General features: G+C 38.2%; 1 protein-coding gene across 7 annotated transcripts in view; it reads right to left on the bottom strand.

Moving 5' to 3' along the window:
* Nucleotides 1-5,738: 5,738 nt before the first annotated feature.
* The window catches only part of LOC117294633 (myoferlin-like), a 144,103-nt gene continuing 136,402 nt past the window's right edge, over nt 5,739-13,439 (bottom strand). For all 7 annotated transcript variants that reach the window (XM_033777128.1, XM_033777127.1, XM_033777132.1 and 4 more), the window contains one exon: nt 5,739-7,063. In XM_033777128.1, coding sequence (XP_033633019.1) covers nt 6,880-7,063 — 184 coding nt within the window. In that variant the 3' untranslated portion in view covers nt 5,739-6,879. The remainder of the gene's footprint in view (nt 7,064-13,439) is intronic.

Below are 13,439 nucleotides of genomic sequence, written 5' to 3'. Positions count from 1 at the left end.
TTACGCTTATAACTATGGGGGCCAACGAACTAAATACTCACACATTTTTATTTATTTATTTATTTTATCGATCTATATAAAAACCTCGCCATAAAAAAATCAGCTCAAAACATTTACAATGCAAAACGAAACCTTGGAAATTAATATCGAGGTCTATAAAAAAAACTGATGTCAGAAGGAGCCATGATGTCTGAAATGCAGGCACATTAATCACATTTGAACTGAAGTGTAGCGACGTCCCTTGTGAATGCTGGTGGAAGGAAGTTTTATTACATGTGACCACGCCCCCATAATTTACCCACACAGCTTACTCTGTCCCTGTTTAGCAGCAGACCAAATGGCAGCCTGTGGCCAATTTCATGGAGCTTGTTTTTTTGCAGATTTGCTTCAGAAATGTCTTTTGTTAAGCAAAAATTGAGTTTGGTGGAAAGATATTTATGATACGTGACCACGCCCCCATAATTTACCAATACAGCAAATAACCCCGTCCTGTTGAGCAGAAGACATAAAAAAAGACAGCGAGTGCCAAAGTTTCATAAAGCCGTTTTTAGAAGATTTGCTTCAGAAATGTCTTTTGCTAAGCAAAAATTGAGTTTGGTGGAAAGATATTTATGATACGTGACCACGCCCCCATAATTTACCAATACAGCGAATAACCCCGTCCTGTGGAGCAGAAGACCAAAAAATGACAGCGAGTGCCAAAGTTTCATAAAGCCGTTTTTAGCAGATTTGCTTCAGAAATGTCTTTTGCTAAGCAAAAATTGAGTTTGGTGGAAAGATATTTATGATACGTGACCACGCCCCCATAATTTACCAATACAGCGAATAACCCCGTCCTGTGGAGCAGAAGACCAAAAAATGACAGCGAGTGCCAAAGTTTCATGAAGCTGTTTTACAGAAAAATACTTCGACAGTTCTTTCAGGAGAAGTCTCCCGAATTCCAAAAATCTACTCCGCGGTGGTTAGAATATAAAGCACGACAAGTTCCCAAAAGAACAAAATCTACCTGGCAAGTATATAGATAAACACACGTGTTACCGCAAACCAAATGTTTGATGCAATGCCTCAAATCCCATACAGACGTAAAGTTGGCTAAATGTAATCTGGGCTGGTGAGCTGTTTCTGCTTAGCAACAATATTATGTGTTTAGAAAGGTTTTGTGCTTTGCTTTAACACCTTTGGTACTGTGAGCAGACATTTCTAGTTACGGCTGCAGCCGGTGGAATAGTTCAGGGATGGGTTTTTATCAATGTGGAAATTCATAAATTGTAAATGGGCTTTGGTTGCCCCTTTAAATCTAGACCCGAATCCTCCCAAATGTCTCAATACAAACGTTTTGCATTGCTAGAAATAAAAAACTACAGGTTCAGAACCAATGTCGATCATTTCTTTCTCCCTTTGAACACGTCGGTTGCACAACAGAAATATTTGTAAAGCATCGTTTAAAGGAACACGTTGCCCTGGAGCGGCCGAGTTTGTCTTTGAAAAGCGTTTGTAACCGTTTGTTATAAAATGCATGGGTAGAAAGATGTTGCAAAAGTAGAATACAATGATCCACACAAACATGCCTCGAAATTGCAAGGTTTTCGTTTTACCTCGTCGACTAACACGGTCGGCCATTAATGGGGTCAAATTTTTGACCCCATAAACGGCCGACCGTGTTAGTTCGCACAGTAAAAGGAAAACCACACAATTTTGAGGCAAACTTGTGTGGATCATTGTATTCTACTTTTAAAACATCTTTCCAACCATATGCATTTTATAAAAGACCAACTCGTCCGATCCAAGGCAACGTGTTCCTATAACTATCCTAATTTTAGCTGAAAAGCTGAAATGTGAACATTTTCAACTTTAAGTTTCCCAGAAACTGTTTACCAAAACGCCTCGTGGCTCTTAAAGGGTCATTGTAGGGTTGGAGTTTCATCCCTGATAGTGCAGGGTCACGAGGGACACCAAGTCATAGGGCAACAGAGGTCATTGCCCCGGTCAAATACTGATTGCCAGCAACAAAAAGCTTTCAAGCTATTACGTAAATGACAACATAAGCCAGATATACCATACCCCCACCCACCCAATGTTCACATACGTAATGCAATCTTGTATACAGAAAAACGCACTCCTCTATAAAAAAAATCCCAAGAATTCTTATGATTTCCAGAACACAATGAGGACACAAGGGGTTACACCAAAAATGGAGCCGGACAGCAATGAGGGGAAATTAGGAAACGGAGGTAAATTTTGCAATATTTCCTTGTTGTCGTCACCATAATAGGAAAGGTGAAAACACATAATGATAAATAATAACTCATCTCAATCGCCATTAGAAATTTGCAAACAGGAACACAACACCCAAGTTTGATGTGTAGAACATTTTGCATAATTTTGAAACAATTCAATGATAAATGCACACATGCGAAACAAGTTATGCTCGTCAATAAAATTGAAATAAAATGCGTTTGAATTCTGGGTTTAATTTTGTTTTCCGGTATCTTTTATTTGCACTTTTCAACAAATATTTCCAACCCGTTTGGACACTATAGATAAACGCAACGAAGACCAGCAGGTACGCACGTCTTTAATCTTATATAGGCGTAACATTTTCCCGTGACAAGTGGTGCTCAATTCCTTTTATAATTCTTTTCTTCTTCTTCAATCAAAGGAATGCAAAAAAAGGGCATCAATATCATAAGGTCACACCACACTGCAAATCGCCTTAAACGCAAACAACTTTTTGAGTCAAGTACAACAACACAACACAACACAACAAAAAAAGTCCAGTAGCGCCTCTATACTCATACCTTACAGCCCCTCGAGTTGACAGCCGCGAAGCTATTACTGAATAACCATACACAATCTTTTTTTTTATGATCACACTGAAAGATTTACTTGACATTTTTGCGGTTTAAGCACGTACGAGATAATTCGGTTTGTTCCCCCCCTCGCACGACCTCCGAGCGAACCCGGGAGCCATAAGAGCATAAAACACGCACAGCTGAGAGAGAACACTCGGGAACATTTGACCGCGAAGTGAACTTTGCGTTAAAAATGTGAGTCAGGAAAACTTTTTTTTTTTTAAGGCGGCTGCTGCCGACAGTGGTAGTGGAACCGAAGTTGGGAACAAATTGGCGATATTGTGACAAGGAAATCCCCTTTGGGGCCTCTCAATAAAATAAACGAGAGTGGGGGGAAAGTTACTCCAGAACGTTGGCTCTCTGTGCAAGTTGTTGAAAAAGGTCGACGACGTTTCGCTGCTCTGATGGTGGTGTTGTTGTTTTGAAGAGAGACGTACAAAAACAAAACAAAAATAGAATCCCCGAATAACAACATGTGTTTATTACCAGGGCTGTATGAATAACCATTAAAGTTATTGAGATACCATACACGATCAGACATTATTAATAACAAACAGTTTTTGATTTATAAGCTTCTGTTTTAAACCCTCGATACCAGCATTTAGTGTCAAAAGACCGGTTTGAAAAGCTCTTACGACATGCACGTCGAGGACTTCTCTTTGTTCTCTCCCCGTTGGTTTTGTACACGAAAGCAAAGCGAGAACGTTCTCGCTCTTTCATAAACCCCGGTTCCTCGGTTGCAACGGGTAGACCACGCTCTACACACAGAGTGCTGATGTTTTATGAACAAAATATACATATGATCGATCCCACAAAAACGGTCTCAAAAGTTCCTATCACAAATCCACACGTCCAACAAAAACATACAACAAACAGAAATGATACCAAGGAAAGTACAACCATAATGATCCCACCAACCTTTATTTCTAAGCAATCATTTTTACTCTTCAACATAGATCAATTAATAACACCACTACAATATTATTACCAACAAGATGCCCTGCCATTTTAACATTAATGTGCTGCTGTTTCCCCCCTCCAACCCATTGAAAAAATCTTTAAGTTTTCAATATACACTACCCATAACACTTCTGTTTGGTTTTGACACAATAGAATGTTACCAACAATCATACCCTCATGCTGCGATCCTTATTCAAATTTGTAACAAAAAAAGGAAAACTTCCCGGAAAACTTCCCAAATAAACTTCTTAAACTCCTGATGCCCGTTCACTACAAGTGCCTGATATACCTGCTGGCTATAAAATAATGGCTTATTTTACATACAAGTGTTATATCACACAATTTAAAGGTAAAGACTAGTAACTATACACCTGTCTGCCAAGGCGAACCCATTCAAAAGGACCCTCATCAATGCCAGGCAAGCAAACAGTCCTTTAAATTGGGATTTGGGGACATAATGGTTTTTTTTGGCACATCTTCATCATCCTGTAATTTTATGGTTCTTATAGAAAATATCACAAATACTTCACCATGTTGGGTGTGTTTACAAACAGACTTGCATAAACCGAAAAGGTTTATCTTGAATTGCATGCTAATAATGTCTTCATGACAATCTAAAGATGCACTTGATACACCGATTGGGTTAGTAGTTCCTGCATTTTGAGGAACTATTAAAACACCACACCCTTGCTAAAGGGTATGGGGCTCCACTCTGCGTGTATTTAGTTTTGATGAAAAAGCGTCTGAAACGATGCTGACAAATAATCCCCCGTTGTAAACCTTAATCATATAATTATTTGTTAAAGCATGGATTATTTTTTTTACAAGCATTTGACAAAAGGTTTTGTAACTTTTAAATCTAAATAATATTGTGTTTGTTTCACAATCGCACAGATTTTATTGAAAATTCTTGTTCGGCAAATGAATAGGCGGTCTTTAAAACCAGAAATCTTTAATCCTTTCAGGAAATGATGTCACACACCCAAATTGTCAGCATATGACAAGACAATTATTTAAATAACTACTTAAAGAAATCACTCTGTTAATTCATAATAATTAGGTTCATTCATGTTCGACTACTTAAACACATAATATACGTAGGACTTCAACTCACTTCTCTGCACTCACAAGGCACAACTGCTATTTGCATAACAATTAATACAAAAATAATCTGACTCTAAAAATAGTGCTACTATTATACCCACTTTTACCTTGAAGCTACACTGAAAATAAAGCTATTATACCCATGTATACCCATAAGCTACACTGAAAATAAAGCTATTATACCTAGAAGGTACAACGACCCCCCCCCAAAAAAAAAAAACCCCAAATTAAAACAATACAAATACGAGGAAGACAATTCCATTTCTGTATGATATAGTGAAATCTTTTTTGAACTCACAACAAGTTCATTGAAGTGACCTTGTGCTTTTTACCTGAACATGATCAGAGCATACATCACAAGTTCTTATTTAGAAACACCACATTTTATAAGAGAGATTTTATGTAGCATGTTGTTCCTGCAAACCTTACTAGGTTGTTTCTCCACCATGCAAAGTTTCAAATCCTACCCATGTATATGGTGTTACTGCAAACCCTGACTACATTTTATCTCTACCTTGCAAAGTTTCAAAACCTATACCGACCCTGTGCTAGTTAGCTAACAAAATGATAAACACCATATACTATTACCACGGTGTGTGGTAACATATAAAAAAATACTGAGAAATTTGAACATTGAGACAATTTTATGAAAATGCGAAATTTGTGGCTGCCGTTGATTTCACAAAACTCTTCCTAACTTAGGATTAACCTTATTATCTTAAATGACTTAAGACGAGTCCAAACCCTGCACTGTAGCATGGAGACCTTAAGATTAATCCTAAGTTAGGACGAGTTACTTGTCCCAACGAGTTACTTGTCCTAACTCGAGGTAAGACAGTCCTAACTCTTTGTGAAATCGACAGCAGGGGGCCTTACATGATTCAAACAAAAACTCTTTCCTTTGTAAAGAAAGTTTTTACATTTTACTTGATGAAAAATAAAAGTTTATAGAGTCACTGATCAGAGGTAATGTATCTACTCTCCATATTATTGCCTTATACACTGTTTAATATTGAAAAAAAAAATGGGGGAAAAAAAATGTTACTTTGAGTTACAATAATTCAAGACTAAATATCTTCTAGTTTTGCTTAGGCTGATATATATCTGCTTGTAATTTTATAATTTCTTGCAGACACTCAATTCATTGGTATTGTTTTCATAAACATCAAGGACTTATTCAAATTAATTATCAATATCGAATAATCATATAAATTTTGATATTTTTCAAAACAACTCTATAAAGAATATATCCTAAACCTATATCTTAAAGTAGTTACCGAAAGACTTTATAAAACTACTTGGCTTCGTCATTTTTTTTTAACTACACACTCTTACTTCACTTGGATAATGAATATTCTTAATCTAGTAACATAATCATCTATACCCTTAACTGTAACCATAATATATCAAAAGTATATAATGTTATATGAGTATATCACTTTCTGTTTGAACAATTCCGTAACTACATGATTAGACAACAATTCCACCAACTTATAAATAATTAAATTTTGTTATCAAAGTGAGTTCATAACTCCTGTAAATAAACACTTTAACTTCTGAATTGATCATTTTATGTTTTATTTTAGCTTGATTTCATTGCTTGAAATGTCAATTTTAAAGTTATTTTTCAAACACGTCCAGAAAATGGAACAGTTCAGTCAAGCAGTGAACATTCATGTGCGGATATGAAACAAGAATTAACCATCAAATTTGACAACTATATAATTTGACAACTATATAAATTGTAATAGTTCCATATTTTTACAATTGGACACACAGATTATTTCTTGTGATTGTCTGTCATCCTCTTCCTTCTAGGACTTAAGCCCTTCCTTTTAGGACCTCAGCCCCTTCTTTTTAGGACTTCAGCTCAGCTCCTTCAACTTAGGACTTCAGCCCCTACCTCTTAGCACTCCAGCCCTTTCCATTTAGGACTTCAGCCCCTTCCTGTTAGGACTTCAACCTACCTGGTCCCAAATATCTTCTGGACTGTGACTCCTGGCACACTGTAGATGAAGAGTACGACGAAGGCGATAATGATGAGGGCCAGGAAGAACCCGATGATGTACCACTTGTAGTTGTTCCAGATGATAAATTTGAGAGTCTTCCACGGGGATGTGAACCACAAGAATGAAGTCTCTGGACGACTGAAGGGAGCCAACAAAAGACAAATAAATTTTAAGATTGTGACAAACCAGTTGTTATTCATGTTAATGGTCATGCAGAGTTTTGGTTGAATGAGAGTAAACACTTATCTTACGAATAAAAGTCAAGTACATTACATTTAATGTGAGTACAAGTACCATTTTCACAACAAATAAAACTTATATAAGTCCTTAGCATATATCCTAAGTGCATATTATTAAGGGAGAAAATATAGATAGGTTAAACAAGTACCATTTGACGAGTATAAGTACAATTGTATAAGTACAAATTACCATTTATGAGTACAAATACCATTTTATAAGTACAAGTACTATTTAATGAGTACAAGTACCATTTTGTGAGTACAAGTACCTTTTTATAGATACAAGTACCATGTTTTATGTACAAGTACCATTGTATAAGTACAAGTACTCTTAATGAGTACAAGTACTATTTTGTGAGTACAAGTACCTTTTTATAGGTACAAGTACCATGTTTTATGTACAAGTACCATTTTATGGGTACAAGTACCATTGTATAAATACAAGTACTGTTTTATAAGTTGTATTAGTACAAATACCCTTTCATAAGTACCATTGCATAAGTCTAAGTACCATTCTAATAAGTTCAAGTACCATTTTATCAGTCTAAGTACCAATATAAGCACAGGTACCATTGTTAAGTCTAAGCACCATTTCATTAGCACCAGTACCATTTTATTGGTACAAGTACGAGAATGAGTACAGACTGCATACACCATGAGTGTTGTCACATATTGACTCCTTGCACGCACGTCACACGCGGCGATTCTGCGATGCTCACCATTTTGGTGGGCATGAGGTTTGCGTGTAAATGCCGCAACGCCTAAAATGCGCACTTCACTGAATAACGCACAGTGACATTGCCCACCTGTATGGCGCATCCAAGATTATTCTGATGATGACGTCAGGTGAATTGGGTCAATAGATACAAAAAATAGAATCAAAATTACTGTATGGCGGAAATTTGTGTTATAAATTGCGGCGATGATGTCAACTTTAACAACCAGAATTTGTCATTGTAGAACAAAAGTACTTGTAGAGTCTTGTTAACATTATGTTTGAACAATGGATTCAGTCAATCATGGTATTATGACTGAACTTTACAGACACAGCAATCTTGCCTTATCATAAAACAACCCAAAAGACCTCTTCACTGCGGATAAATTGGTTACTTAATCAGGACCTCCCTTTATATTTAAAGGGACTGGACACCTTTGGTAATTGTCAAACACTAGTCTTCTCACTTGGTGAGTCTCAACATATGCATAAAATAACAAGCCTGTGAAAACTTGAATTCAAAGTTGCTAGAGACTAATAAAAAATATATTAGAACCGTGTCGCACAAGTTGTGTGCTTTCAGATGCCTTAAAATCGAGACCTCAGCTGGAATTTAATTTAAATATTTTAGTAAGAAATTACTTCTTTCTCAAAAACTATGCAACTTCAGAGGGAGCAATTTCTCACAATGTGTTATACTATCGACAGCCCTCCATTTGTTGTTACCAAGTAATTATTTTGAGTAATGACCAATAGGTTCCAGTGCCTTTAAATAAAGCCTTTGCTCCAGACAAAAACTATTAACCCCCCATACATTCCTTTGTTATGTGCACAAACATCAAACAGCGATAACATAAACATGTGAAATCTCTCCAGTAGATTCTCCCGTTTAAAGGGTCTGCAGCCGATTTCACGAAACGTTAGGATTAATCCTAACTCGAGTTAGGACGAGTAACCCGTCCTAACTTAGTATGGGTTCAATTAGGATGAGTAACCCGTCCTATCTTAGGATGGGTTCAATGTTTCTACGAATTTGGATACGGAACTGAACCCGTCCCAAGTCCTAATTTTAATCCTAAATTATAAGTTAGGAAGAGTTTGATGAAATCGATGGCTGTACAGCTTTGGTAATCACTCTGAAAATAAATGGCATTGGCCATAAAAACTTTCTTTGTAAAAAGTAACATTTTTATTATTATTCAATTTTTCTCAGCTGTTGTGAGAAACAGCTCCCTCTGAAGAAACATAGTTTTTGAGAAAGAGGTAATTTCTCACTCAAATATTGAAATACTAAAGCCTTCAAGCATAAAGCTTTTTATTAGGCATCTGAAAGCACACAAATTTGTGTAACAAGGGTGTTTTCTCTTGCAACTTTGATGACCATTCAAGTCTCAATTTTCACAGATTTGTTACTTTATGCGTGTTGGGAAACACCAAGTGAGAATATTGGTCTTTGACAATTACCATTTTCTATAGAGGATGTGATCTATGCTTACATTCAAACCGCCCTCTGTTGACACTGTGCACGTCATGTTTCGCCGGGCAAAAAGCCGCGCAGTCATGGTAAGATTGCATACACTTTCTAGCTGGCTGTCAAAACACAGGTAGGCGCGCGAATCATGTTATGGTATTCTAATGACGTCAGAGGTCACATCGTCTATACCATCCGCCTGGGTAATAGTTTTAAAGCAGGACAGTTCTTTTCAGAACTGAGAAGTCTCCCGAATCTACTCTGTGGTAGTGGAGTAAAGAAACACTCAAACTCTATCTGGCAAGTAGATACACACATGGTGTTACTGAAAACCAAACATGTAAACGTATACAATCCCTTTAAGGCGTGAAAACGTGCAGATATTAAGATGTTAGAGGGCTCGGCATGAGGTCCCCCCTGCACAATCACAAGTGCACGTTTTTGTTCTCAACAACATCCGGCAAATGTCGCCTGGGAAAAAAAACAATGACAGACAATTTGTGACCCAGTAAACATGACACCTGTCACTTCTACTTTAAGAGTCAAAGAGAACCACAGAGTAAGACCATCATCTTGAAATTAAGAATCTGAAAGGGGTGTCAGCTAGGGGTTGACATAGAGCAGAGTGTTGCACTCTGTCTTACCCCCGAGCATGAAGGCAACACAGGCAATTTCCTCCATGCCCCTGGTTATTGCCTTGGTGCTCTTGAAATGCTCTGTACGAAGTAAGTCTTCAATGTGTGTCTTGTGGTTATATTTCAGGCCTGATACTTTACGGAGGCAAGGAAAGTGATTTCTTCCATGCCCCCGGTCATTGCCTTGGTGCCCTTGAAATGCTCTCTAGAAATGTAGAATTTCCTCATAGGGTGCCCTTTACAAAACAGAAAATTCCTTGGTCCCCTTGCCCTTTCAAAAATGAAGCAAACAGGTTGACATAGAGCAGAGTGTTGCACTCTGTCTTACCCCGAGCATGATACTTCATGGAGGCAACAAAGGCAATTTACTCCATGCCCCTGGTCATTGCCTTGGTGCCCTTGAAATGCTCCAGTAGAAACTGATACTTCACAGAGGCAACAAAGGCAATTTCCTCCATGCCCCTGGTCATTGCCTTGGTGCCCTTAAAATGCTCCAGTAGAAACTGATACTTCACAGAGGCAACAAAGGCAATTTCCTCCATGCCCCTGGTCATTGCCTTGGTGCCCTTGAAATGCTCCAGTAGAAACTGATACTTCACAGAGGCAACAAAGGCAATTTCCTCAATGCCCCCTGGTCATTGCCTTGGTGCCCTTGAAATGCTCTGTAGGAATATAGAGTTTCCTCATACGGTGCCCTTTACCAAGGAGAAAATGCCTCGGTGCCCTTGCCCTTTCAAAAATGAAGTGAACAGTCATGTTATCCTAAATCAACCATACACAGAACTTGATGAGAGCTTTTAGAGCAAGGCACAATGATGGGTCTATAAATACTGTGCAATCATTTGTTTTTCGTATGGCCCTTGGCCCAAGTTAATACACTTTTAATTTGTAACTTTATTATGTATTTCTAAATGGTTTTCTGTAATTAATTTTAATCTATTTTTATACATTTCTGTATTTCAATGTTTTTAATAGACCAATAATCATAACAATACTTGCGGTAGTAAGTGGGTTTGTGTTTGCACTTGGAGTTCCATTCAAACTTATTACCACGGTGAAACTGAGCAACTGTGTTTTCTGGGTCGTTTTTTTTTTTTTGTAACTCTAGAGGAATGGAACCGGTATAATCTTTATAATCAATTATTGAGCTTTCAGGTTAAAGCCATTGTACCCTTTCAGTAAAAAAAAAAAAAAAAAAAAAACAATTTACAAAAAACTTACAGGGTTTACAGAAGGTAGTGGTGAAAGACTCCTCTTGAAAAATTATTCCATGAAATGCTTTACTTTTTGAGAAAACAGTAAAAAAAGATAACTACGAAAAAGCTTGCCCCTAATCATGTGACATAGAAACTTTGGATAGTCTGAGGAATTCAAGTGGTACACGTAACTTGTGATCAAGCACTGCATTGTTCCAGACAATATTCAAATCTGACATGAAAATGGCTTATTGATACCAAGGGAGGAATTGATGGGGGAAAAACACTATACATGAATATTGAAAAAAGAAAGTAAAAGTTTTTTACTTCATTCCTGTGGTGATCAGGGCCCAATTTCATAGAGCTGCTAAGCATGAAAACTTGCTTAGCATGACATTTTTTCCTTGATAAAAACAGGATCACCAACCAAATTGCCATTTGTTGCATTTTGATTGGTACTTGTATTCAGCTGTTGTTTGCTTATCCTGAAAATCACGTGGAAATTTGGTTGGTAATCCTGTTTTTATCAAGGGAGAAGTTTCATGCTAAGCAAATATTTTTAAATGGTATTAATTGTTATTTGATAAGGCGACAGGTGCCGGTGAAGTCTTCATGCCTTCTGCTCCACTCCGTCATACTCTAAGACACACACACATTAAGTGTAATTAGCCTCAACCCAGCTTGGTACATTCATTCTGTCAACTCTAGTCAATGTGATGCCAACATGTTGTGTTTTACCGTCACTCCCGATCACAACGGGAATGAAGGAAAAAACACAAACTCAACTCACTTCTTCCCTCTCCACGGTCTCCTAAATTAGCCGTTTGTTTCTGTTTTGGAACTTAAAGACAGTGGACACTATTGGTATTTGTCAAAGACTAGTCTTCACAGTTGGTGTATCTCAACAAATGCATAAAATAACAACCCTGTGAAAATTTGAGCTCAATTGGTCGTTGATGTTGCAAGATAATAATAAAAACACCCTCCGTCACACGAATTTGTGTGCTTTCTGATGTTTCATTTTGGGACCCGAGGTCTCGAAATCAAATTCGTGGAAAATTACTTCTTTCTCGAAAACTACGTCACTTCAGAGGGAGCTGTTTCTCACAATGTTTTATACTATCAACCTCTCCCCATTAATCGTAATCAAGAAAGGTTTTATGATGATAATTATTTTGAGTAATTACCAATAGTGTCCACTGCCTTTCACTATATACATGTATAAGGGCCCAATTTCACCATGGCTTTGCTTACTGTAAGCAACTTACGCAAACAAGCGGCGCCTATGGAAGCAGGGAACTACGTGCTTACATGTACGTCAAGCGCTGACAAGGGTTAAGCAGGGACTTGTAAGCAGGCACTTGTAAGCAGGCACTTGTAAGCAGGCACTTGTAAGCAGGCACTTGTAAGCAGGCACTTGTAAGCAGGGACTTGTAAGCAGGGACTTGTATTAGCAGGGACTTGTAAGCAGGGACTTGTAAGCAGGCACTTGTAAGCAGGCACTTGTAAGCAGGCACTTGTAAGCAGGCACTTGTAAGCAGGCACTTGTAAGCAGGCACTTGTAAGCAGGCACTTGTAAGCAGGCACTTGTAAGCAGGCACTTGTAAGCAGGGACTTGTAAGCAGGGACTTGTAAGCAGGGACTTGTAAGCAGGGACTTGTAAGCAGGCACTTGTAAGCAGGGACTTGTAAGGAGGGACTTGTAAGGAGGGACTTGTAAGCAGGGACTTGTAAGCAGGGACTTGTAAGCAGGGACTTGTAAGCAGGGACTTGTAAGCAGGGACTTGTAAGCAGGCACTTGTAAGCAGGGACTTGTAAGGAGGGACTTGTAAGGAGGGACTTGTAAGCAGGGACTTGTAAGCAGGGACTTGTAAGCAGGGACTTGTAAGCAGGGACTTGTAAGCAGGGACTTGTAAGCAGGGACTTGTAAGCAGGGACTTGTAAGCAGGGACTTGTAAGCAGGGACTTGTAAGCAGGCACTTGTAAGCAGGGACTTGTAAGCAGGCACTTGTAAGCAGGCACTTGTAGGCAGGGACTTGTAAGCAGGGACTTGTAAGCAGGGACTTGTAAGCAGGCACTTGTAAGCAGGCACTTGTAAGCAGGCACTTGTAAGCAGGCACTTGTAAGCAGGCACTTGTAAGCAGGCACAAAAAAGAGTAAGCAGGCACTTGAACCCACACTCTGCTGGTATGAACCGCCAGAGCTTGCCATGTTTTCATTTTTTTTAAACTAGCATTTTGCCAGCGGACTACTGTAAAG

The sequence above is a fragment of the Asterias rubens genome, chromosome 9 (genome assembly GCF_902459465.1).
Source record: "Asterias rubens chromosome 9, eAstRub1.3, whole genome shotgun sequence".
NCBI classification, from domain to species: Eukaryota; Metazoa; Echinodermata; class Asteroidea; order Forcipulatida; family Asteriidae; genus Asterias; species Asterias rubens.
Note: the sequence above shows the minus strand (reverse complement) of the source record. Positions and strands in the feature narration are given on the sequence as shown.